Source organism: Natrix helvetica (assembly GCF_964273705.1).
Source record: "Natrix helvetica genome assembly, chromosome: 1".
NCBI lineage: Eukaryota > Metazoa > Chordata > Lepidosauria > Squamata > Natricidae > Natrix > Natrix helvetica.
Genome location: NC_138548.1, coordinates 285,425,347 through 285,453,204, shown reverse-complemented (window position 1 = coordinate 285,453,204; position 27,858 = coordinate 285,425,347). Strand labels below are relative to the sequence as shown.

Below are 27,858 nucleotides of genomic sequence, written 5' to 3'. Positions count from 1 at the left end.
TTGTTAGTTCTATTTCAATCCTGATGGACTTTAAAAAAATTAAAATAAAGTTCATTTTCAACATCAATATCAAAGAGTCAGAGAAAGTTTACAGATATACAAAAATAGGCCACAAAATTAACTAAAAACAGACAACCCCATTTTATTAGCAGTTAGTTCACCAGGACATTACATTAGTGACACAGTTTTCTGAACCCAAAATGAGTTCAAGTACAGATTAAAAATACGGGAGAAAGACTTTTAAAAATATTCCCTCACCTTTCCTCCCTCCCACCATGACAAAATAACCCCTACCCATCCCAATGGGAAAACATACAGAATATCATGCAAACATGACAAAAGGAATTCCCAGAGTTCTTCCTTTTAACAAAAAACAAAAACCTCAAACAAAAAACAAAAGTGTCCTTCTTCAAATTCAGATTTTATTTAAGTCCTCTGTTACCCAGAGAGAGTGGTGTTTTCCAACTATTGCTGACCAACTTACTATGTGAAAAGGCAAATGTTTCCTCCTCTCTCTAGTGTACATTAAATCACACCAGCATTTGGGAGCAGTACAAATTAATACTTTCCTTACGCACATTCTAAATTTTAATTCTTTTTTGTATGTCTCGCTTTTGGCAGCATTCTACACCATGTAGACTGCTATCTTGAGAAGCCAAACTTTAAATGTTGTACATCATTTTGTTATTGTAAGACAGGGATAATCATAATATTCAAACGAGAATGACTTTTTAGGTAGCAGTTACCATTGCTTCTGTGGACTGCCTTAAAACAGCTACCGGAAGGCCATCATACAGATAAGTAAGACTGTATTTTCACCTTATCAAATGCTTAACCTGGTAGTTTGATTCAGGTATCCTGATGGACAAAAGATGTACAGAGAAACTGCACTCAACAACAGGAGTAAAAAAGGGGTGCGTGTAAATCCTTTCTTCTTAAGTTGTAAAGTTTTATTCTATGAACGAAGGGCAAAGGAAAATATATTGTTTTGCAGATTATAATTTCGGAGTTTTGTTTTTGGTTTCTGCATTGAAGTCTACTCAGAAATCTGAAGTCGTAGTAAAATCAACCCAGTACTGGACAGCCTTTCGTGTGCTCCAAGCCAAAATTTCTCAAAGGAAGCTTACCATTTCTGATGAATGACCCATATCCCAAATGGACCAATACAGTCTTTCCATTACCATACTTCAGCAGTCGCTTTTTTCTTGACTTTCCCCCCTCCTATTTTTACAATGGCTTGGAAGCCTGCTGACTTTGTGCCTTATTTCATAAGGCTGCAAATGTCAAAAGTTAAGATCTTGTCATTCCAAGTCTGTCACTGCATCTTTTCTGCCAATAGCCTCCTTTGACATCCATGTTTTTCAAACGTGGCAGTGTTTAAGATGTGTGGACTTCAACTCCCAGAATTCCCCCAGCCAGCCAAGACCTCTGGATGATTTGCAACAGAAGGGCAAGCTAAATTGGCCAAGAGATGCAATTCTACCTCCTGCCCCCCGCGCCCCCCCCCCAGTCATATTCATTCTACCTTAAATGTCCAACTAATTAGGGATACTGGGAAGCTTGGAACTCTTCAACTCTTCAGCACACTTTGCTTTCAAGTAGAGCAAATCTGTTCATACAGAAGGCTGCACATAAAATACTGTATTAAAAGAGTTCGCAACACAATGTCATCTTCCCACGTTTGGTCTTACTCAGGCTTCTGTCTCAAATGTACATTCATTTATTGGCATAGCTGCCTAAACAAACGGGGACAACAAGCATAATGAAGGTGAAAAGGAGTAATCAACTCAGAGAAGAACAATGGTAAGAACTATAAAGAGGGATTGAAAAATCATAATATTAAGATTTAGGGGGATTTGATCTCAGTCTTCCTATATCTGAAAGCACATCACGCAGAGATGTGTTATCTACAATGCAAGACTGCAGGATGCAAAAGAATGAATTAAGACACAGAAAGACAGGTTGTGATTATTAGAGGGGGGGGGAAGCTCCTCCTAATATTCAGGGAAATTTGAATTTCAGTGAAATAAATTATTTTACTGGTTAATTTCAAGTAGAGGTGAGGCGGGGCATGTTTCAGTTTAGATTACTGCACTAAAGGGTTATATACTCTGTGGCCTAAAGCTCTTTGCAGCTTTTACTCTTATTTTACTCAAATGTTTACGAGTCTATGGAATTTCATGATCCACTAGATGGTGCTAACACACAGGATCAATAGGAACAAACATGTTGAAGCTATAGCTAGATTGTGATGGACTTTAGAAGAACTGGAATTGAAGCCACAGACAGTAATTGAAGAATTGCCGACACTGGTGTGAGAATAACATTTGACTTCTATGGAGTTACTCTGACCCAAAAGAGGCCTATAAGCTTTTGGCAGAAATTATGGGCAGTCAAGGTCTAAGTTAAGAAGAAACCTTTTTTTTTGCTTCTGCCCAAATGTTTATTTATGGAACTAATGCTAGTATGATTACAGTTTCAATGAAAACCAGAACAATATGGCTGGTCTAGCCAATCGCTTCCAATATTAGAAACCTTTAAGCAAAACAGAAAGATATTCTGGGGAGGGTGGGCGGGGAGAGACATCTACCTCCAAATTGAAAAAGCTTGGAAATCTTTTTTGATACCCCACTGTTACATTTATAGTATATGTTTCTTCATTAGCGATACTAACAAGTTTTTTTTTTAAAAAAATATTATAGCAACTTTCCAGCTTTGGATCAAACAGTAGTCAGACCAGTCCATACTCCAATGCCATTAATTCCTCCACTGAGGAATTAAAAAGGCTTTTCAAAAGTCTTTGACTCTTGTCATGACCTCTGTTTTTCCTGTCCCCTCTGGACTGCAAGTTTAACATGCCTTTCCTATGACACATCCAATATGTAGCAGGACAGAACAGAATAAGCCAAATGGGGGAAAATGGGTTCTATTTACCTTGTTAATGTAGCTCCAAACACAGACAGCAATGATGGGCAAGTGTGTATATGTGTGTGTGCATGCATGAATACACAATACTATTAGCAGCATATTTATAAATTCCATACATACACATATACACACAAAGGAACTTAGTAAAGTAGAATAAGTGGGTTATCGGAAAGTCTCAGTCACAGCTCAGTAAGACACATTGGACAGGAGGAAATAATTGAAAAATAGACAGCCACAGGCTTATCCTAAAATGATTCTAACAGAAACAGACATTATGATGACAAATCAACCAAACCCATGGGCCATTTTTCTCTATCCTCTATAGTAGCAAAAGGGTGGGAAAATAAGACCCTAATACTTGGGAATACCCACTCTAATATGTATCCCCTATCCCACTCCAAAATGTTCAAAAAGAAAACTACTAAAATACTGTTTGTTCAGTACTCATGAAGATCAATTCTCGTAAGTTGTATTTAGGATGACCATTAGAGCAAAGTTTACACATGATGCTAGAATGTCATCCTCTTTCAAACAGGCAGGATATGTGCACCAGAAATAAAAAAAATATTGGATTCAATTATTGAATCTCAAACCACATCTCACATAATTGTATGTTGAAACCAGAGACAGGGCTGTAAGAAGGACACAAATTAAAATATCTCTGGAGCAAATTCTCTTGCCAACATTGTCAGATGACTATGTTGCTCACGCTTGGTCATTCCATCCCTTTCCCAATATATTTCTAAATAAGAAGACAGAAAAATTCCATCTGGGATAATCTAAATATTGCCAATACCAAAGTCCTCCAAAGTCTTTCGTATAAAAACAGAGCATCTGCTTTAACTAAGAACTCTGCTCCAGAACACTATCTCAGTCCTATCTCAGTCTGAGCCCAAATTGCATAATTAGGTCCATGCTTGAAGCATGGCCTCCCTCTGGCTCCATGATCATATTACCAATGATGTTCTTTTGCAAACCCATACATGTGCAGGACTATTATTCTTGATCCCTGGTGAATTCTTGGTTCTCTCGTGCCATCTATCCAAAGAGGAGGAGTCATTTTGTTGTAATATTATTCCAGATATTGGAAATAACATGTGAGGAAAACTCAAGATCATTACAAATCTTCTTCACCAAAACCTGGCATTATAGCCAAGGAGGCACACCTCAATACTTTCAGTAAAGCTGGGGTCTTCAGCAATCTGGCAGAAATAGATGTAATAGTCCTGGCTTGGCCCTGAGGCACTGCTTGTACATCAATTCCAGTAGTTCTTCAGATGGCTGCTTTCTTCCAAGCTTCCAGGTTTAACCATGTTGGCAGTTTCCCATTTTTCCTCAAACATCTTGAATGGATATTGGTCAAAATGCTTCTTCTCTGTTGAATATCTCACATCTTATGACATCCTGTTGGCTTGGAGTAGAGGTTTGAGATCCACCCCATGGATCCATTCTACTATTGCTTAATACGAGAGATAAGAAGTGACTATCTAGTGTTCTGGAGTTCTTCCCGCAGCCAAGTTGGCAGTGTCTGGCCAATTTTATACAGTAGCTTGGATAACTCTATGTTGTGGTCCCTATAATAATCTCTCAAGAATGTTCTGGACTGCATGAGGAAGAAAGAAAAGAACAAAGAAACATAATTAAATGCTATGATTAAATATAAGAAGGTGTTAGAGGGACAGAGAACCCTGGAATGCATGAATTATCAAGCCACGGGAGACATCTCCTCCACTAGCTGCCAACCAGGGCTATCCTTACAGGAGCCATGACAGAGTGCATCAATGGGAACTTCACTGCTCTGAAGGCTGCAGAACACAATATATAAATGCTATCCTATCTTTTTTCTCTGAAATCGGTGGTTGTACTGTAATTCACAAAAATGTTTGGTGGCTCTGAAATGGAAGTTACTCTCCAATCTGAAGACTGAGGAAATGCTATATGGCAAGTATGAGTATATACTTGAGGGTGTCTGCACATCCTACTAGTGGTGGCTGTTCTCCAGGCCCTCTGCTTTAAATGTTGCCATCTGATGGGACCTCTTGCTGGCTGCCCCAACCCTTTGGAACAGCCTCCCCACCTGAGATCTCATAGATCCCTATCCTATTAGGCTTACAGCAGGATAGGAAAACCTGGTTCTTCCCACAAGCAAAGATGGGGGTTGAGCTGTAAGAAAAATTGGGCTGGTGACTGGGGGAAGAAGTGTTTGTTTTTAACCATGTTTCTATTGGTGGTTGTAAACTGTCTAAAGTCATATGAGATAAGCAGCTATTTAAATCCAGTAAGTAAGTAAGTAAGTAAGTAAGTAAGTAAGTAAGTAAGTAAGTAAGTTAGTAAGTAAGTAAAAGTCCAAGCAGAATCAGGGCAGGCTCCCAATCAAAATAGATTGTTTTCAACTTGGATTTAACTCATAAATTATGAAGGATTCTTTGTCTTTCAACAGAAAATAGCTATAATCCTAAAACTGCAAAATGTAAGATGATTCCAAAGCATTATTCTATAGGGGGGAGTCAGGTTTCGGTAGGTAATGTAAGGAAAAAATCAAAGGCAACATGTTATGTTGATTTAACCTCCCAATATACCTACAAGACTTCAAATTTAGTGTCTATTTACTATAAGCATCATAGAAACAGCATCAGCTATGCGGAGAGCTTACCCTTTAGCAGGGTAAGGATACAAGAACCATCCTAGCAAAACTACCATATTTTTCGAAGTATAAGACACACCTTTTTCCCTCAAAAAAGTGGCTGAAAATCTGGGTGGGTCTTATACGCTGAATACAGCATTCTTTGCCTACCAAAACCCCATCCCCTTCACCAAATGGCCATGCATAGCCTTATGCAGGCTTCCAGAGAGCTCCTGGGGCCATTTTTTGCTCAATTCCCCCCACCCCCATAATCCATGACCCCCTTTTTTTTTTACAAAAAAGGCCCCGTTTTCATGAAAAACGGGCCTTTTTTTGCTAGTTTTTGCCCCCCCCCAGCCCCCCAGGAGCACTCTACAAACCTCCTAAGGGCTATTCATGCCCTTTTTTTAAAAAATGGGCCCGTTTTCACGAAAAACGGACCGTTTTGGGGAGATTTTCAGAGTGCAAAAACTTCTTTTTTTTTATTTGCATCTTCAAAACCTTGGTGCGTCTTATACTCCGGTGTGTCTTATATTCTGAAAAATATGGTAATATGTACAGTCTTACTGCCCAACTGCAAAAGATTCATGAAAAATGCCTAAGTAGGCCCAAATCTTATCTTGCAACAGTTTGTGAACTATGATTGTGGGGGGAAATCTAAGTGACTGGGGCGCATGTGTTTCATACATTCATAGCCTTCCTGCAGTGGCAGGGAATCTCATCATGGAGAGGAAGCAGCTTTCACTGAATACAGAGCAAAGATTAGTGGGTTAGTTCTGTCCTTGCAAAATCAGATCAGCTGGCTACCCAGCACACAACTGTGCCATTATCTTCTAAGAACAGCAGGTGAAAAATGCCCTCATTTTACATACTTACATCTAAATCCATCTCTGGGTATTTTCTTCCTTTGCTTTTACCCAAGCACTTGGTCTTCCCTCCCTCTAATAGTTGGCACCAGAATCCTTTTTTGAGATCAAACCTATCACAAATTACAAAGAAGATGATATACAAATGATCCCCGTTTTGTAACTAGAATTACTTATTTTATACATGCAATAATTACATATCATTAAATATGGAAACCAACTTTCCTGATCAAAAGGAGATCCGTTTTATCAAACATATGGAATGCCCATGTCACACTATTACTCTGCTACAGAACTCAATAGCAGTGGAAGAGAAAGAATACATTTGTATCCTTTCACATTTGTTTGCTAATCTATTAATTCCAATGTTCTAAACTGCATTGTGTGGTGGTCCTGCAGCTAGATATAAATTGCTTCTTGTCCAGTGGTGGGTTCCTACTGGTTCGGACCAATTCGGCTAAACTGGTAGTGGTTTGGCGACCTGGGTCGATGGAACCGGCAGTGACCCAAGCCTGCCACGCCCCCGAACCGGTTCCCCGGGTGGCACTGTCGGCACTGCCATCTTGTTTTTCAAGATGGCGTTTGTTTTCAAGAACAATTTTAATTGCGTGTGCAGCGCACATCAAGCATGCACACGGGCACAAAGCGCACGCACGAGTGAAACATGCAAATGAGCAAACCGGCAGTAGTGCCTGCTGAATTCCACCCATTTTTGACCTAAATTTAGATATCACACACACACACACACACACACACAAACACACCTATTAAAAAGGGTTCTTAAGTCATGCACTAGGAATTGCAGTAGCCAGAATTGTTTACAAATGCAAATGCTCTGAAAGAAAGGAATAAATACCTATTGATTATAAAATGTCCCACACCTCTGAACAAGAGAATGGTAATTTCTGCAGATTTCAAAGGACACACTCCACACTAATGCAACTTAATGGTAGGCTGATATCTTATTTTATTTGTGCAAATGCTTGTAGACCTCCCCCTGGATATAACCTCTTCACAAAAAAGTAACGAGGCATGGAGAAGTGAGCATGGTTATCCTCTCCCTCTCCTTCCTTCCCTCCTCCTGTCCCCATAATTTGTTTCTCCACAGGAATTCAGATTCACACATTTTAAACTGTACCAGGGAAGAAACTCCTTGTCAAAGTGTTTGCAAGAAGATAAACAGGGAAATTAATCCCTTTTCTACCTTCATTATCTGGAATGAAGATAGAAAAGATGATTTTCCTATTACATATATTCTGTATGTATATAATATGTACTTGAAAGAAAATGCACAGTGTTCTGTTATGGACAATCAGTCATCTATGCACCACAAGATATGTTTCAGTGTAATGTTTATGCATTTGTTAGAAAACAGTATTTAGTATTCTGCATTTTATTGCTACTGAAACCAGAGTAGAACACAGTCTTACTGCTAACCACTACAAAGATCCTTTGCAATGAAAGATTTCAAAGCTTCAGAGCAGTCTTGATGTCTGCAAAATGAAAGGAAGCCAATTCTATAGTCCTCCAATCAGCTCTTCAATTGACAGGGGGAAAAATGCATGCAATGTGAGGGATGCAAGCAAGTAGGATCCAATGCTGAAAATATATTCAAAGATTATATTCAACAAAAGCAGATATGATGAACTCACGCTAGAGTTTTATGATAATCTATGGTGTTTGTCACTCCAAGAAATTTCTGGACTGTTTCCATTACTTTGGCTGGTTCTGTGCGTAGTCGCTTCCCATCCAGAACAAGAATCTGAAAGACATTTTTAAATACATATATATGTTAGATTCCTCTCTTATACTGAACATACACCTTCCTAACTGCAATGTATAGCATCAGGAATAGAGACAGTTTTACTCCTGAGAGGTAGTAATAGAGCAAATCAAAATAATAAATAAATCCACTTCTGTTTGTATAGAATTTCTATTTCACTTCTATTATATCCTAACTGGAAAGCACAGGAGAAACGAATAGCATAACAAAACTAAACACTGCTTTAACTTAGTGAACAAGTATTTCTAAACTTATAGTACCATAATGGGCACACATATGGTCCCTCGATGACCTACCCTCCACTAAAATTTGTTAACTACATCAAAGTCATTTTCTTACATTGATATTTCCTAACTTAAACCTAAGATGAAGAATCATATCAACTGTTCTATGTGGCTTAAAATTCATTCAAATGATTATATTTACCAAAAGGGCGAAGGCTTAGCTGCTGAGGCAGCCAAGCCAGAGAGAAGCAAGCCTCGTCAAGGCTGTAAAGCTCTGAAAGAGCGAAGAAGGATCCTGATTGTAAGCAATTTGAAGGGGGAAGCCAATTGTGAGAAGGTGTTAAGTATTTTTAGCGAAAGGAAGAGAAATTAGCAAGGAGAGATAGGGAGACCCAGCTAATCGAAGGATCGACTGAGTCTATTTCTGGGGAGTAGCCTCGTGGGTGTGTCTTTAATACTTGTAGATCCAGTCGCGTTGGATCCTGACGGAGTCATACCCATGCCTGGATGATGTCTCCACCTACTTGGAGAATGATACAAGACGATTTCCCCAACCAAAGTCAGAATAAAAATTGCAAATGCAAATAAAAATATTGCACAATTCCTAGCTTCTTCAACTTTATAAACTTAAGTTTCGGTCCAAGCCTAGACCTTCCCTCTCTCAAATAAAAGGGTTCATTTATTTGTTCGATTTATCTTCTGCCTTCCATCCTGGAGTTCAAGTTGGTTATCTCTCATCCCAATTTACCACACAGCAATCCTGTGAAATAGATTGGGCTGACAGAAAGTGACTAATCCAAAATCACCCAGTGAACTTCCTTGGCTGAGAGTGGATTTGAGCTTGGTTTCCTAAGTGCTAATCCAACTTCTTAATCTTTACACCACACCAGTTTTCTCATATTTATATATGTCTCATATGTCTAACGCACACACCTGTCAGAAGCCACACTCAAAAGAAAAAGTGTACACCAGGATAAAAAAATAATTAATAATTCATTAAGATTAATTAATTAATGCTACTGCATTTGAAAAAAAAAAGTAATGCCCACCAGCATATGCAAACTATTAATTTAGAAATAAAAGAAGTAGGTATACATGAAATAATGTTGTATATGCCCTTTCCTCTCTTTTTTAGCATCTAACAGACTATATTATATGTTGGGCAATTGAGACTCTAATTGCTAGATTGTAAGAAGACAATTATATATATGCCCCAACACTGGAAGTCTTTAAGAAGATGTTGAATAGCCATTTGTCTGAAACAGTATAGGATTTCCTGCCTAGGCAGGGGGTTGGACTAGAAGACCTCCAAGGTCCCTTCCAACTCTGCTATTGCATTGTACATATACTCCATCCTTCCAAAGATAACAGCCAAAAAGAGATGGAGGGGGAAAATAAAGAGTGTGAACAGGGGTTATGGAGAAGGGACCTTCCAGATTTATTCAAATCCTCCTGAGGGAAACAAACCAGGAAGCTTCTTTAAAAAATTCAATATAGATCATACTAGATTATTTCCCTCAATATAAATATTTTAACATGAACATCTCAAGTAATAAGATGGAGCATTTCCATCATTACAGTTCACAACTGATGGTGCTAGCAAACTACTTAAATTAAAACTATTTGTTATTGTTGATGACAAGCGCATCCTTTTCAGTGTTAAAATAAAAGGCTTTGCACCAGACCCAATTATTAGTTACAGCCTCCAATCAACATAAGTAATATTTGTGTACTAAGACAGACTTAATGTTAATCTTCTTAGCAGACTGCTAAATGCTTTGCTTAAATCAAATGCACCATGTCTACAATATTAAGACAAAGTCCTCATGAGATTATGATTAGCAAGTTAGTTAAATGCTGGCTGGACAAAGAAGTAAGTTGAGACAAAGCTAGTTTGAATTGTACTAAAACTGCATCAAAATTCTCATCGAAATGGAGTAACATACCGATTGGCAAGTCACAAGATTCAACCGCTATCAGGGTTTCTTTAAAATTATTTTGATTTTTTAATTATTATTAATAATAGCTGGCTTAAAAGAAAGCAATAGCACTTAAACTTATATACTGTTCCATGTGCTTTATGGCACTCTCTGAGCGGTTTACAACATCAGTATATTGCCCCCAATAATCTGACTCCTCATTTCACCGATCTCAGAAGGATGGAAGGTTGAGTCAACCGTGAGCCAGTCAGGACTGAACTCCTGGCAGTGGGCAGAGTTATCCTGCAATACTACAACTAAGCACTGCACTACCACAGTGCACTGTGTCTAGGTCAGGGGTGGGCAAGATGAAGGAAATGATTCTCAATTTGGCAGATAGCATAGCTATCACTTAAGAAACCAAATGCACAATGCTAGGATAAGGATCCCTATCTTGGCAAAAAAATAATTTAGAATATTTAGAAAAATATTTCTAAATAATAAAAATAATTCTCCTATATTTCCTGATCCTACCTGCTGAATCCCAAAATGCCAATAATCCAACAGAAAATAATATATCAGATGACTGTATTCATGGTAGTTACACTCATCTGATTTAAAGGCTTTGGCTTCATCTTCAAAATGATTATGAATTGGAAACTAGTTACTGTTTGTAAAAATGCAATTTAATAGCCATGTGTTTAGATCAGGGTGGGCAATTATGATCCTTTTGAGACCTGTGGACTTCAATTCCCAAAATTCCTGAGCTCAGGGGTTCTGGGAGTTGAAGTCCACAGATCGTACAGGTACTATAATGGTCCACCTCGGGTCTTGAAACTCAAGACACCCCATGCTTATTGATTAGATTTCAGACCCCAACGAAACTTTACATGCTTTCTTGGTTTCTGATTTTCAGTAAAATCCTAAATTCAGTGAGGTTTATTTTAGCCAACTTTTCCGAGCTAGATTATTTATGTCATTAGTTTTCCGATTTGAACTGTTTTGTACTTTATTTAGTTTATTATTAAGGCATTCCACATAGGTTTTTGAACCACTCCAGCTCTGTTCTCATGTCACAATCTGGGTTCAATATCTGAGTTCATTTATTTCTATCACATCTACAATGACCCTCAAATCACTAAAATTAGGCACTCTGTTTTGTCACCATGCAGAGACCTGCAGAGTTTGTAGGCAGTTTGCTTTCCCATTGTTAGGAATGTGTCAGGTGCCAGAGAAATCAGGAGATCCAGGTAGTTCAGATGAATATAAAGATTTATTATAAGCTTAAGCTATCTATAAAAATATGAACTATTAATGGTCAAAGCAATTTGGCACTAGATAAGAAATTCATGGTAAACTCAGATCTCTTGTGGGCATGAAGAGACTCATGACCGATGATGCATCTGACCCCTTCCTCGGGCTCAGCCTGGTCATCTCCTACAGCTTCTTACTAGCACTGATGTTATCTGGCTAGGGCAGTGGTGGGCAACCTTTTTTTTCAACTGAGCCAAATCTCACCAAAACCACGATTGAAATTTATTTTGAGAGCCGCATTTTTAAAACCGAAAATACATAGGATGGTACACTGTTTTTAGTTTCAATAAGTTTTTATTGAGAATATTCTGCATGCAAGTATCCACATAGGTCGGGAGGATACAAATAACACAACTAATAAAACAAAAACTTTAGAACGATATTATTTATCGATAACGTTAAATTCTGTAAAATTTGCCTTACAATGTAGAGAAAATTACATCCTGACATTGACTGACAAAGTCACAACCACTAATGTGAACATTGGCCTTGCATTTCCTTGGATAGTTTGAGTAAGTCAGGTTTGTATGTTGTTGTTTTTCATTTCATCTCTCTCTCCCACTTTCTTTCTTTCTTTCTTTTTCTTTCTCTCTCTCTGGCTCTTTGACTCTCCCTCCCTCCCTTCCTCCCTCCCTCCCTCTCTGTCTCCCTCTGTCATTTTCTCTGGGTGTCTATTTGTCTGTCTGTCTCTGTATCTCTGTCTCTCTCTCCTCCTTCCCCCATCTCTGTCACTCTGTGTGTGTGTGGGGGGGGGGTGTCTGTCTGTCTCTCACTCACTCTGTGTGTGTGTGTCTGTGTCTCTGTCTCTCCCTCTGTCTCTCTCCCCTCCCTTCCTCTCTCTCTGTCACTCTGTGTATGTGGATGTGTCTGTCTCTCACTCATTCACTTAATCATTCACTCTGTGTGTGTCTCTCTCTCTGTCTGTCTATCTTTCTCTCCCTCCCTCCCCCTCTGTCTCTCTCTGTGTTTGTGTGTGTGTGTGTGTGTGTGTGTGTGTGTGTCAGTCTCTCTCTGATTCCCTCCCTCACTCCCTCTCTCTGTTCCTCTCTCTGTCTGTCTGTCTGATTCACACACACACACACACACACACACACACACTGTGGTCACCTTGTTGAGTGTTCCAATCACATTTGAAACACTCAACAACTGGCCTGCATTTATGCTGCAAAATACCATAAATGCAGGCCAGTTGTTGAGTGTTTCAAATGTGATTGGAACACTCAACAAGGTGACCACAGTGTGTGTGTGTGTGAGTGAGACAGACAGACAGAGAGAGGGAGTGAGAGAGGGAATCAGAGAGAGACTGACAGAGCTGTACGCGTGCGCCTGTTTTCCACGGCGTGGAGCAGCGGTGAGATTCTGCGCGGCGAGCGATGATTCTGGGGGCCATCAGTGGGGGGGCAGGGTCTCCCCTCGCGTTCCTCATCTTCCCGGATGGCCCCTGGAATCATCGCTCGCCACGCAGAATCTCGCCGCTGCTCCACGCCGTGGAAAACAGGCACGCGCGTACAGCTCGGCAAATTACAGCCTGGGAGACTTGTCACTCGGCTTTTGAAAAAGCTTCCCTCCGAAGCCCGAGAGGAGGGAGCGGAGTGGGCGCCCGGCACACTGAAGAGCCGCATTAAAATGTGTAAAGAGCCGCATTTGGCTCGCGAGCCGTGGCTTGCCGACCACTGGGCTAGGGTAATGATACATGCAAGAAAACAAGCAAGCTCAGAGAGCACCAAAGAACTCTCGTTTCAACTCTGAACTACAAATATTCTCCTGCATTGGTATATATCACACCTACTGTATGGCTATATGCAAAATGAAGCAATGACAGAATAAATATGTGAACAGCCAGGCTGCTTCATTTGTTTTTCCCTTAGCAACTGTTTCATGCACAAAATGGTGCTAGCAATTTATTTTGAGGTTTCTTCCCTTTCGTGGGAAGTGAAAAGTGAGGTTTCTGTTGTTCCACAACTGTCTGTCTGCTGCTCCCCCACAAGCAACCACCGGCGGAGAAAATACCAGATTGCTTTCAAAATGCAATCATGGCATATGTTTTTAACTGAGAATATTTGTAGGGCTCACTTGCTTGGCTTTATTCTACACAAGATCTTTGAAAGATGTTCTGGAGGCGAGATCCATCCCTACCCCTCTTGGCTTTCTGAAGGACCTTCAAAACCTGGTTCTGCAGACTGGCTTCGGGCCCTGATGGGGGTATTCCATGCTGGAAGTAGGTAATGGACTAAGAAGATTCCACCTCCATCCCACCCGTGTTCCGGTTCCTAGTTGACCCAATTTTTGTTCATTTTAATTGCTTTTAATATTTTTATAGTCTTGTTTTTATCTGTTGCAAGCTACCCAGAGTTGCTCAATGGTGAGATGGGCAGCATATAAATTTAATAGAAAATGAATGAACGAGCGAACAACCAACCAGAATATTACCTGTCTCTAACAAATTGCTTACTATCCCCATGACTGTAAACTTGGCCTACATATATAAAAGGTAATGCCTCCCACATATGTACTAGTCACTCCTGACTTTAGGTGGCGGTGCTCATCTCCATTTCAAAGCCAAAGAGCCAGCGCTGTCCGAAGACGTCTCTGTGGTGGCCAGCATGACTCAATGCCAAAGGCGCATGGAACACTGTTACCTTCACCGAAGGTGGTTCCTATTTTTGTACTTGCATTTTTTATGTGCTTTCGGACTGCTAGGTTGGCAGAAGCTGGGACAAGTAACTGGAGTTCCCTCCATTATGTGGTGCTAGGGATTCGAACCACCAAACTGCTGACTTTTCTTATCAACAAGCTCAACATCTTAGCCACCGCGTCCCTACATATATATTGATTCTAAATTGCAATACTGACTGCGGTTGTCGCAGGATGGAATAACAGTCTGCTTTTTAAGTACTATATCCACCCACAAAGGAGATCTGCATTTTGTGGCCAGAAGCAAGGTTTTTTGGAAATGTTCACCATGTCCTTAATGGATTTCTTTCTTAATGTTATAAAAACCATGAAGATAACGTTGGAGTAATAGGATTTTTAATCCATCCTGACATTGGCCAGCTGACAAACTACACAGCTGCATCTCTCATTCCCTTAACTTCAAAATAAAACACAAGTATGGTGAATTTTTTGCTGCTATTAGTTGCTATTCTCAACTAATCTCACAGGATAAAATTATTAGCATTGGAAGGAACTACGTGTTTTATCCAATTCTCAGGGAACCTCTTTACAGGCTTTTCAGAGCGAATTTAGTGAATTCCAACATTCCAGAAAACATATGCATTTTCCACAAGAAACAAACAGCATTGAATATATGGTTGTGTATATAAACACTACTGATAACCCAGCAGTTCCCGGGTATTTATTTATCCTAATCCTGTATTAGACAGGAAAAGCCCTGATTTTGGCGACAATTAATTACAAATGTTTTCCTTGTGCCCCAGAAGCGTCAAGAAAGGTGATACCACCTTAATTTCTAATGCTGTTTTTTTCCCCCTTACCAGAGGGAGCCCCCTTGTGGAGTATTGTGAAGCTGTTACCATGGCGACTACACTACGCTGCACAGAAGCCATTTTGTGACAGTACGGTAGAAGCCACTGTAAGGCACAACAGGCTGTATCTTAGCAGAACACACCCCAGGGCTGTTAGGGGTGTCTTACAGTATTTGTTTCCAGAGGGTAAGTAATCTGTGTACCAAATTTGGTTGAAATTGCTCAAGGCGTTACAGAGTTATGCTCGAATATATATATGCTGGTTTTGTTGTATTCGGGTCTTTTCCCGTGTAAGATTGAGATTGCCTTGGCAACGTTTCAGCAAGATCTCACTCGCCATCTTCAGGCTGTTGTCTTTGGCTTAAAGTGCGAACGGAGCTGCCGTCTTCCTGTAAATCTTTGTGGGAGGGGATGGAGTGCTGGCTTTGTTTCAGTAAGTGGAATGATTGGTTGTGTGGTTGTATCATGATTGGTAGATTGGTGCTGAGTGGTGCTGGCTGTGTGTGCATTGTTGTTTTGTATTGTAACGGCCTGGGTGGTGGGTGGGGTTCGTTTGTTGACTAGGGCTGGTTTCCAGATGTTTGGTAGGCGGGAATAATTATGGAAGCCATCGAAATAGAGAAACACCCTCACAACATGAATAAACGTGACGATACCTCCCGCCTATCACTACTCCCCCTTTTTTGTCCTTCGGCTCATTACTCCCATATTTGGGCATACCAGGGGTTGTAACACAAATACATACCTATTTCCCTGGCCTAGCTGATAAGGAAGAGAGCCTGTGGCTTAGTGGCAATTACATCGGCCTAATATGCAATACAGCCCGGTTCGATTCCCAGTAAGGGTATGGCTAGCTGATGAGAGCTAAATAGCTTGAAATAGATCTATACTAGTCTCCCTTTATTTATTTATCAGCACAAATACAACACAAATATAAAAAGGCAACATTAAAAATAAAAATATGGTTTTCTGCCTGGATGGTCCTCTATAATGAGCCGAAGGACAGAAAAGGGGGAGTAGTGAGCTCCCTCCCATATTTGGGCATACCAGGGGTTGTAACACAAATACATACCTATTTCCCTGGCCTAGCTGATAAGGAAGAGAGCCTGTGGCTTAGTGGAAATTACATCGGCCTAATATGCAATACAGCCCTGGTTTGATTCCCAGTGAGTGTATGGCTAGCTGATGAGAGCTAAATAGCTTGAAATAGATCTATACTAGTCTCCCTTTATTTATTTATCAGCACAAATACAAACATATATATATTTGGGCATACCAGGGGTTGTAACACAAATACACACACACACACACAGCCGTTTTTATATATATAGATTCTGATTTATAAAACCCTCTCTCTGTTTTGTTTTGTGAGAAGGTAAAACTGAAGATTCGTGACTTGCTTACCTGATTAGTGTGAAAATTATTCAACCAGCGTTCAATATGGGTAGCATACCAGCCTGGTACTAGGCAACGGTTCTGTAAAGTCCGAAGCTTCTGAGAGGTCTCAGGTCCAGCTGTAATCACCTCATGAAAAGTGTACTTCAGAGCAACTGGATCATCATGTGCTCGTTGATGCTATGAAGAAGAAAAAACCAATTTTGAGAACCTTCTGCTGAACAGGAACAAGAGACATTCCAAGAAACAGAGAGGAAACAAGAAAGAGGAAAGTGGAGGAAAGAGAGGAAGGCACAAATAAAAACAGGCAGCATTAGGGTAATGTGAGATCTAGGACAAATTGAGGCACAGCAATCTAGAAAGCTGAATTCTAATGGTAAAGGGAAATTTTTGCTTCAGAAATCCCTGCAGACTGGTGGGCAGCCAGGAAGAGCTTCTCTAACGACATAAGAGCTGCTGTTATTACGTTTAAGAGCTACATTGCCTTTCCACTAATGAATAGTGCTTTAGGTCAAGACGACAACACCGCCATGGAGCAGCTTACCTGATACCAAGAGTAGGCCCGATCTGCAGGATTGATGAGGATGGTGATTATTTTTGCCTTGGAAAGCAGTGCAGCAGCCCGCCTTGGTGTGACTTCTGAATCAAAGTAATTGGCACTCTTCTCAAAATAGAAATCAGAAGTAGTGTTGGAAGGAATGGGGAAAAACTCCATATACCTTAAAAAAACATCAGCAACAGAAAGGGGAAAATAGATTGGGTGAAGCAATACAGAAATAGTTTCCGTTTCTTACTCAACCTCAATTGTTTATGCCACTTTAAACAGAACAAGGATTAAGACACATCAAAGGTTTCTTTCCAGGCCCATACCGTATTAGTCAAGACATTCATTAGAATGTAGCTGATTTTAGAACTTAAGCCTGAACAACCAATGAAGCATTCTTCTGAATCAAAGAATTAACAGACTACAGTTTATTACATTTATAGAAAAGATTAAGCATACGGCAAATGCAGCATGAACTACTGAACACAAGACAAACAGACCTGCTGTTGATCCCCATTCTTCCCAAGCAGACAGATAGGAATAAATGGTACATTTTAAGAAAAGAGGGGGGAAATGTTACAACAGACATACAACAGACATTAAACACAAAACCCTGTTTTCCTCATTCACATGTTAGTCCAGTAGGATTAACACAGGTTTACAGGGCATCACTGCAGAAACCCAGTACAAGAATGAGATAAAACGTGTGTAACAATTCTGTGTTTCAGGCTTACAGAGATGGTTTGCTGACAAAATAGAACAAGTAACTGGCTCCCGGCCTTTGAAATATCTTACCATGGAGGTGAGATCAGCTCCCACCCTTCTGACTTTCCATAAGAGCCTTACAGTAGGTTCTACCAGATGGCTTGGGTACCAATGGGGGATATCACACTGGAGGTGGTTGATCAATTAAGAGTCAACCTTACCTCCTCTCCCCTCCCCTCCCCCCCGGTTGCATTTGGCTCTTTCCATCGAGAGGTGGCATTCAGCCAGTTTTGACAGGTTCTGATAGAACCGATAGCGGAAATTTTGAGTAGTTCGGAAAACCAGAAAATAGGCTGGCCCTGCCCCCGCTGCCTACCAGCTGATCTTCTTTTATGGCCCTGAACAGGAGAATGGAGCTGGAAAGCAGGTTAGTGGGATGGGGAGGGAATGGGGATTTTGCAGTATCCTTCCCCTGCCACGCCCACAAAGCCACACCCACAAAACCGGTAGTAAGAAAAATTGAATTCCACCACTGTCTCCATCCCCATCTTGTAACTATGACTTTACTTTGATTGTACTTCATTTTATTGTGTTAGGAATATTTACTTCTGGTTTTAATGTTTTCATGCTTTAAGCTGCCCAGAACTGCTTCAAAATGAGATGGATGGCAAATAAAATTAATTAATTAATTAAATCTAAGAGCTAAATATGTATATTTCTTCCACAAATCTAAATCCAAAGGGAAGTTTGCCCCTTCCTTACTAAATATGTTTGATTTTCAAAACATTCCGGAAAAATAGTTTAGGAAATTGCAAAGCTGTTCCTTCATTCCTTTGCAGTGTCATTATGAACCAAAATATAAGTGGAAGGGGCAGCTCCTCATCCACCCACCTCAGCACAAAAATTGAGAATGAGGCCTACCAGTCAATGCCCTTGTGGTAATTATGTCCATTGAAGAACTGGATCTCTTCAAAGGTCTCCGAGCTGGGATAGTTACTGCTCAGGTCAGGGTGCATCCCCAAGAAGAGATAGAGGGCAGTGGTACCTTTTCAAGGAAGAAGAGAAGAAATGGGGCAAGGGAACAAAGAGCTTATCCACCAAGCTTCTGACAGAATTCTACATTCTCAATCACTATTTCCCAACATCAACGATATACGGTCTGTGGATTTCAATTCCTGGCATTCTCTGACCAGCATATTGGATGGAGAATTCTGGGAGTTAACGTCCACAGACTTTAAGGTTGCTGAGGCGGAATACTGATCTAGATTATTCCAGGGATAAGCGGATTTGATGTGTTCAGTCCTCAATAAAAATGTTAAAAACCAACGATTACTCCAGTGCATTTGTTAATTACGGCACATATGATATTTTATCCTACTACATGGCCTTTTAAACAGCTATCATCTCACAGGCGGAGCGGGGGAGGGAAAGAAGCCTGTGATGTAAAGCCTGAGTCTTTAACTTAGATTTCCTATTTCTGTCAACCTTACAGACTTAGCCTAAATATTATCAGATTTCATTGTATTAAATGTTTTTAGCAGTTGCTTCTCCAACTCTGAGGATGAATTACATTGCTGTTACAAAAAATAATCTTTCTCTAAAAAAAAATAGGGCGAAATATAATATTGTTTTTTTTTATTCCAGTTTCCTATGTTGAACCATGAACACTTATAAGTGATAACAAATGACACCAACAATAACTGTTCAATAACTTCAAATTGTACTCACCATTGTTTGAAACAGCATTCATTGTCCTTACTATGACAATAAGTTGAAGAGTATTAAACTGCTTACACTAATACACCTTAAGATGGCTTGTTAAGTTTTGGGGTAGTGGATTGTACATGCTCAGTCAATTGTGGTTTAGTTCATATATTATGGTTTAAAAAGGTACTGTAATTTAATCATTGGGATAGTATATTTCAGCAATACCGCATACATCAGTTACTACTATACCTGTCTTCTGAGGACCAATAATTAGTAGCTTTGGGAACCGGTCGCAGGTCTTCTCTTTGGACCAAATATCCTTGTGACGCTTGTCCTCACAAGGATCCTAAAACATGACAACGTGTTGGGAATCAGCCAGGCCATCCATGAGAACAGGATTTTTTTTATAGCCCAAATGTTCTTACTGACTGTTCTTACTGAAGAGGTATCTCAAAAGCCAGCAATTTCAAGTACATGTAGTCCTTGACTTATAGCCATTAATTTAGTGACAGCTGTAGCATTCCCATGTCATTGATCAAATTTGGGGGGCTTGGCAACTGGTGTGTATTTATGACAGTTGTGCTGTCCCGGGCTCATGTGATCCCCAACTGTAATCTTCCCAGCTGGCTTCCACCAAGCAAAGTCAATGGGAGAAGCCAGATTTGCTTAACAACCGCGGGATTCCCTGAGCAACTGCAGCGATGCACTCAACAACTGTGATAAAAAAAAGGTCGTAAAATCGGGCAAAACTCATTTAACAACCAGCTTGCTTACAGACAGAAATGTTGGGCTCAATTGTGGTTGTAAGTCATAAGTCATAGAAGATATCATAATTAAGAGACGGAAGATATCATCTTTTACTTCGCTACTATACTGAGTCTGCTCCGTACTTTGGAAGCTATAATTTGTTTGTTTTTGACTTCCACCCTCTTAAAAGGAAAAAGAAATACATTTTTCAAAACCAGTCTCTCCTCTCCAGGGGTCCAGTATTATGATCTATAATTTTCAGAATACCCTTTTTGTAAACAGATGTACAACTGAAAGAAAGTGACCAGATGAGATGTGTTACTCACTGGATAGAGAGAAGCAAATCTCCCTGAATACTGTTGCAAGTCTCCAGCCACTATACATTTCACAGAACGTTATTTCACATCTGCCACTCTTCCTGGGGAGTATTAAGTATCCTACTGGTCTATGACCACAATTAACGAAATAGAGTATTATATAACAGGCAACTACTTGCCCAGATTTTCAAACCAAGAAAGAGACAAAACAATAAAACACAGCTGAAAATTTTTGCGCTGCAGACCCAGGGGGGCAGTGAATGCACACCTGCCAAAGGGGGTCTTTTTCTTCAGAGAATATCTGGAAATACTTCTGTGCCAGCTGCACAGGTGGCAACGTCTGTAACTTCAAGTTAGTCCAGGAGTTCAGAAAACGGACCAAATGCCTAAAGGTGTACAAACCCAGGCGGTCATTTCCATAATTGGAGAGGTGGGTCATAAAGATACTGATCTGTACAGGAGAGGGAAAAAGAAAGCGGGGGAACCCCATAGATCAGAATGGTTACCATAGTATTTGGGGAATTTTTGCAGTGAAATATTAAACATTTATTTGCAGGTAAACAAAACATGCAGATGAACTAACTAAAAACCACAAAAATGCTTTTCTGCATTAAGAAACACCATGTTTCTATCCTCTATCCAAACATCCCACAGAAGTTTAAAAATCTAGCCAGGATGGAGGGAAAAAATATTTATATTTAGGATAAGAAGTAAACTACTTTCAATAATAAAAGTTACATCTTCTGTTAATTCACTTTAATTTTTTTTAAAGATTCTCCTTACTATTTATTTGCCATATTTTCTACAAAGAACAGTGCACCTAGGAGGCATTTCTGCCCTTTTAAAAATAACTAAGCTGATCGGCACATCTTGTGGCAATATAGTCCATAAATGGATTAAATGCTGAGTCAGAAAATGCTTTCATCTATTCTAAATTTGCTCCCAACTTCAGTCAGTTTCTCTCCAGTTCTAATTTCTGTTGACTTTAAAAAAAATGTTTACTTGACAGCACTCATAATTATGCCCACTTAATGTATTTCACTGTGTTCATACCATGTAATAAACTTTGACCAGGCAATTATCCAAATGATATTACTATTTATGGCTCTTGCTGATCTCTTATGCCTAAGCCCTTTCAGCTTCTTAATCACGTCTAAATCATATTTATCTATCCATTCACCCAAACCCCCCCACACACACACCCTGTCTCGCCTACATATACATATGCATATACATACTTTTCTGAAAATTATTCAGCTCTAGAATTTATCAACTCCAGAACCTTTTAGTAGTTAATGGATTTTTTAACTTAATCATTCTATTTATATCCCACCTTTTCTTTGCTGCAAGGATTTCAGCTCATTTGGTCCTTGAAGTCATACTTACGGGATTAAGGAGAACAGTCAGAAAAAGCTCGCCTCCATTGATGATTTTATCCAATTCACTCGAGCCACCTGGGTATTCATTATAGAATATGGTATGTGTAAATAATCCACAGGTTTGCCGTGGAAGAACCTAGCAAGAAAAAGGAGGGAGGGGGGAGAGGGAAGACGGACAAGTAGCAAATTAAGAAGAATCTAAAATCCACTGTGCTATTTCTTACAAATCCCATATAAATTGGTTCAAGGTATCCTGACTTTGCTAAGAATGAGTTGCAGACAATTTGACCAATAATGCCTTATTATGCACTGCCAACTTCTTATGACTATTGCATACTGCTTAATTTTACTCTGCACCACTTTTCCCCAAAACATACAGGATAATGGAGCATGTAGGTCTAAAGGGTCCCTCTGCAGAAATAGTTAGGCTAAACAGATCTCCCTCAAATTCATCCTGTCAGCATTAATTCTTTCCATTTGAATATTGGGGTCTGGCTTTCAAGGCTTCTAAAACCAAGTCTCCTACTGTTTTGTATTCACTTTTTACTGACTTTGGAGGTGGAGAAGTTTTTAGTAAGGGTGGAATTGATCCTGTACCATGATATTGGGGTTCATCTTTTCACACATAAATACAGTCATTCATATAAGTGCATAACTGTTCTTTCTTTCCTTTCCTTCTCCCTTCCTTTCTTTCTCAAGGAGAGAAGCAACCTAAAAGTAAAGAGAAATTTCCTGACAGAACAATTAATCAGTGGAGAGATTTGCCTCTAGCAGTTGTGGATCCTCCAATACTGCAAGTTTTTAAGAAGAGACTGGACAACTATTCATCTGAAATAGTATAGGGTTTTCTGCCTCAGCAGGGGATTCGACTAGAAAATCTCCAACTCTGTAATTCATTCTTTCTTTCTTCCTTCCTTCCTTCCCTTCCTCCCCCCCCCCCCTCTCTCACACACACCCCTTCAAGCCCATTAGCTCAAACCAAGGCAGACTGACTGCCTATTTTAGTACTTCTCAATTTTAAACAAAAGAATACTTTCCAAACTGCTTCACAAAACAACTATGTCCCAATTCCCATCCCCACACTGGAGAAAGATAAGCTAAATGGAAAAATCAGAGTTTCCTGGTATCTGATTTATGTCAAATGTATCAGACTAAAATATGCTTCATTATGCTTCAAAGGGAACATTGGGGTACAGAAAGCCTCTGACGCTGGGGTTGATCATAAATACAAAAATGCATTTTTTTTTTAAAAAAATCATTATTTATCTAATTTAAGGAGAACCAAAAAGTCTGTCTTGCGATTTTTCATCTGCTGAGGTTCTCTGTTTATGCATGATTTTTTAAGTTTCACTCTATATGTAAGCTGTGCTGAAATGCTACCGTGCTAAAACACTGTTTTATTTTATTGTGGCTTGATATAAGTCCTGTCGTGCTGGGTCTGCACAGTTTGCCTCCTTAACCTAATTTAAGATACCCTGTGCAGAATCCTGATAAGTGGGAAGCTATGAAGCAAGTTCTACCATGTGCTCCTATTAAGGCACTGTTGCAGCGGACACTGGAAAAATTAAGAGACATAACTGAGATCAGTTGCTTGGCTTTGGCAAAGCCACCGCCTATCATATATGGCTCTGGCTTACTTCAAATGTTGCCAAAAGCCTAAATGTACATGCTGAGGCAAAGGGTACAATCTGCATCTGGTACATGCATTTGGGATGCAGTGTGAGGACAACAGAAGGAAGAAACTTTGTTCCAGTTACTTCTTTCCCAAGGGAGAAAAATCTCTTCCTATGTTCATTTTACACTTTTTCACGAATTTGAGAACAAAGGCAAAGTACCCAGCAGCTGCTCCTTTCAAGCTGATTAGACTATCTCAGGAAAAAGAAACAATCACCGATGGCCATCAGAAACTTTCGTGCACGGTATGCAGTCCATCATAACAACCAAGGCAGGCCATGGGGAAAGTTCACCAAATGATTAAGCCCTTTTTTGTCTAATAGGTTTACTAGGAATTATTTAAAGGGCCAGGCACATGGAAATTGTAAAGAATTCCTTAGCTGCTTGGATTATCTATCCAGCTAAAAATTTTGTTAAGAATTTTTATTGTAAAGTAATATGGTCTCTCTCTCAACATAAAACTTCAGATGATTTTCAAGTTGCAATTACACAATTCTAGTTGCAACTGGCAATGTAACTAAATAGAGATATTTCTTTAAGATAACCCATATTAACAATGTCCAAAGCATGCTCTTGAAATTATGTGGAGGTTCTAACACGTGCAATTAGTTAATTTTCCTAAAACAGCTATACACTGCTCAAAATCATGCAAAACTCAGGAGTTCAAGATTGTACTAATAGTTTTGTAATAGAATTTCCTTGAATAAGTAATATGAAATGCTCCAAATATCCTTTTCCCTTCTTAGAAGGTAAGCTTGGCCATCTCATTTTAACTATGCTGTTTTCTAATTAACAAACTTCTTGGAATCTGGATTATCCTGAATACCCCACTCCCCATTTCTTTATCAATAGACTTCTTACAATGTTCACCACTTACCATTCTTAATACCTACTATTCTTTTAACACAGATTATCTTATTGGCTTTTCATAAGGTATTTATTAGCATTATTCAAAACTCAGATGTAACTGAAACAGAATCATCAACCAATATTGTGCTATAAATATGATATGGCTCATTATGAAGACAATTTTCTAGAGGTAATTCTGGACAAACTAGTGTTTTAAGCCTGTATGAAGCCTCAATCTATATTTTTAAAAAATCCCTAACCTTTAAGTTGCTTGACAACGGACTCAAATTACACAAACGATTGTAGTGTCCTGGGATCATGTGATCATTTTTTGCAACCTTCTGACAAACTAAGTCAAAGGAGAAGCCAGATTCACTCAACAACCATATTACTCATTTAACAACTGCAGTGATTCACTTAACAACTGTGGCAAAAATGATCATAAAATAGGGCAAAACTCACTTAACAAGTGTCTCACTTAGCAACAGAAATATTGGGCTCAATTATGGTTGTTAAGTCAAGGACTACCTGTAATAGAAAGGTTTTCAGGGGTATAGTGAATGGTATTGCTGTAAAATAGACTTATTTGCTGTTCTTTTTGCCTCATCCCTGCCTTTAATTTCTTTTGCTTGCTTTTTTTAACCTTTCTGTTACGCTTTGGGAATCGCACAATGGGCAAATAGGTACCTAAGTACGTAAGAAATGAAGAGCATCTCTCTCTGCCTTAATGTGTTTGGGACTTACAGGCAAGTGGATATGTTAAAAAAAAAGTTTGAAAATGAATCCAGACAATATGGTAATCATCCTAGTGATGAATGCCACCTTTTTAGAAGAAATACGCCTCCATTAAACCAGAGCACCTCTGTAAATCCTTCTGATTAGATAAAAACCTTGGGCACAACCTGGCACTGGTACTTATTTTTCTGAAAAGCAGTTAAAAGCTGTAGATATAAATGTTGTTTTCCAACTGCAGCTCCCCCGCCCACTGCCCACACCAGCGGTAGAGGACAGAATGTTCTACCTCAGTCCTGACTGCCATCGCATTTACTGATTTCCACGCTGCAATTCACTCTACGCGAGAGTCTCTTGCACACAGCTGTCCATCTTGCATCAAGGGTTAGAAACAGGTGCATATTCAGCTAATTTTGTGCCAATTACATGTGGCTGCCAATTTGCTTTTAGGTATAATTCCAGATAATATTTTTATTCGTTAAAAGTCCTGCATGACCTGGGACACTAATGTTTTGAGAACTGACTTTCCTTCAGGAGTCTACTGTTGCATCCTTGCATAGAATCTCACAACAGAGACCTGTTGAAAAATTCTGTCCAAGAATTCATTAAAGAATGATCAAATCTGTTGTTGTTTTTTAATTTGGTCATTGACTGACAGCTGGTTAAAATAAAATCATGTAAACTAGTTTAAACTGTATTCAGAAATAGTATCTGTGTAGGTTGATGAATATATACATTTCATTTATAAAGTTAAAAATTGCTAACGATAGTGAAGTTTAACTGTGATCCTCAGACAACTTTTTTAATGAAATTAGAAATACATAATACTGCAATTCAAATTTAAGCAGATTTATTATTTGATATGGTTTGGGTTATTCTTTTTTATTATTTAGTAATACATTTTATTTTATGGCTATAAGACACAAATAATACATTATTTTGGTATTTATATAGGTTAAGATAATTTAGATCTTTAAAGATAAGAGGGAAAAAATGTCAACATTAACTATCTTCTAGAGCTGACCATAGCATTGATAAATAACTGCAAAATTCATTAAATTGATTATTACGGTATATAATAAAGGTTTTGTAGGAGATGACCTGGCTGAGCCCGAGGGAGGGATCAAACGTGTCATAAATCACGAGTCCCTGCAAGGACTCCACTGTATTATTACTTATTGTTGTTTATGCTTATTAAAAAATAACAAAGGGGAAAAAAGTTCTAAAAAAACAAATTTCTAACTTTACCCTTCTTTATATCTTGACCAATTTGTGGTATAAAAGGTTTATTCCTAGATTTATGTTTAGCATTCTATAAAACAATCTTGGGGGCGGGGGGAACAAGCATTCATCACCATAGTTCACAAGATTGATATGTTTTCTACTAACCATGATTCCACTGTGAATAAATCCTCTTCGGTAGCGGGCTGGTTTGAGATGAGGATATTCTTCGGTGCTTGTTACTTTGATCCCCCACACCTGTTTCCAGGCCTCATAGAGTTGCACATGGACTGGGTACACCCCTGAATGATGAGGGGCCACTGCGTATCCCATATCTGTGGGGATGCCATGTTCCTAAGCAAAGGAATTCATAACTGTTATCCTCTAGTACTAACAGAGGAATTTTAATGAAATAATTACATTGCAAATGGGAACAGCCACGCATTCATTTTATTTCTTTATCTTAGTCTAATCCAGGCGGAATTCTAGTTTAAGACGTAGTTCAAAATATATTTTTTGCTCTTGCTGAATTAGCCAGACCAGGGAGTGGATTGAGTAGCTAGCATTACATAAGTCTTATTGTTTCCTGTTTTTCTACAGGCTTTTATGCTCAATTTAAAGCAGGTTTTGTACAGAACTGGCCGGATGACTTTTAATCATTATGCTTCACAGTTTTTCAGGAGATAGATAAGTGAACAAATACTAAATTTCTACCCTGCTGAACTGGAAAATATTCTACTTCACATCTGAACAATTCTTTTATGGAAATTAAGAAATGCTGTTAAAAACACATTTGAATAAGCAGCAGTTAAAAAATACCGCAATGCTGTAGAGCAGTGGTGGCTAACCATTTTTGGCTCCCGTGCCAAAAGCGGGGGGTGGGGGGAGAGCACAGGGTGTGTGTGTCATGCATGGGCATGCCACACCCATAATGCTATGCACACAACACATACACCCTGGGCACATGCACATGTGACCACTGCCCCCCTTTTTGGCACGTTTTTTTCGCTCTCCCCAGATTCCTGAGGCTTTCTAGGAGCCTGGGGAGCGTGAAAACAGACACCGCCCGCCGGAGGTTTCAGGAGCTTTCCTGAAGCCTCTAATGGGCGAAAAACAGACCTAAAGGGAACCCGGAAGTTCAGGAATGGTGACTTCCGGTTTGTCCGTAGGGCCGATTTTCGACCTCCTGAGCCTTCAGGAGACTTTCCTGAAGGCTTCGGAGGGCGAAAAATGGCCCTAGGGACAAACTGGAAGTCCTGGTTTGTTCATTTCTCATCCATTTCTGAATTTCCAGTTTGCCCGTAGGGCCAGTTTTTCGCTCTCCGGAGGCTTCAAGGAAGCCTCCAGAGGGTGAAAAACAGCCTCAAAAGAAGATCAAAGTCAGCTGGCCAGTGCTGGAGCTGACGGAGCAACACCTCACATGCCCTAACAAATGGCTCTGTGTGC

General features: G+C 39.5%; 1 protein-coding gene across 2 annotated transcripts in view; it reads right to left on the bottom strand.

The window, feature by feature from the left end:
* Window positions 1–122: 122 nt before the first annotated feature.
* NDST1 (N-deacetylase and N-sulfotransferase 1) overlaps window positions 123–27,858 on the bottom strand; it is a 116,437-nt gene continuing 88,701 nt past the window's right edge. For both annotated transcript variants that reach the window (XM_081942643.1, XM_081942644.1), the window contains exons 6-15: window positions 26,581–26,766; window positions 21,944–22,072; window positions 20,826–21,008; window positions 19,743–19,839; window positions 18,708–18,831; window positions 17,082–17,256; window positions 16,547–16,717; window positions 8,070–8,179; window positions 6,428–6,530; window positions 123–4,531 (exon numbers count right to left, since the gene is read on the bottom strand). In XM_081942643.1, the coding sequence (XP_081798769.1) occupies window positions 4,412–4,531; window positions 6,428–6,530; window positions 8,070–8,179; window positions 16,547–16,717; window positions 17,082–17,256; window positions 18,708–18,831; window positions 19,743–19,839; window positions 20,826–21,008; window positions 21,944–22,072; window positions 26,581–26,766 (1,398 nt within the window). In that variant the 3' untranslated portion in view covers window positions 123–4,411. The remainder of the gene's footprint in view (window positions 4,532–6,427; window positions 6,531–8,069; window positions 8,180–16,546; window positions 16,718–17,081; window positions 17,257–18,707; window positions 18,832–19,742; window positions 19,840–20,825; window positions 21,009–21,943; window positions 22,073–26,580; window positions 26,767–27,858) is intronic.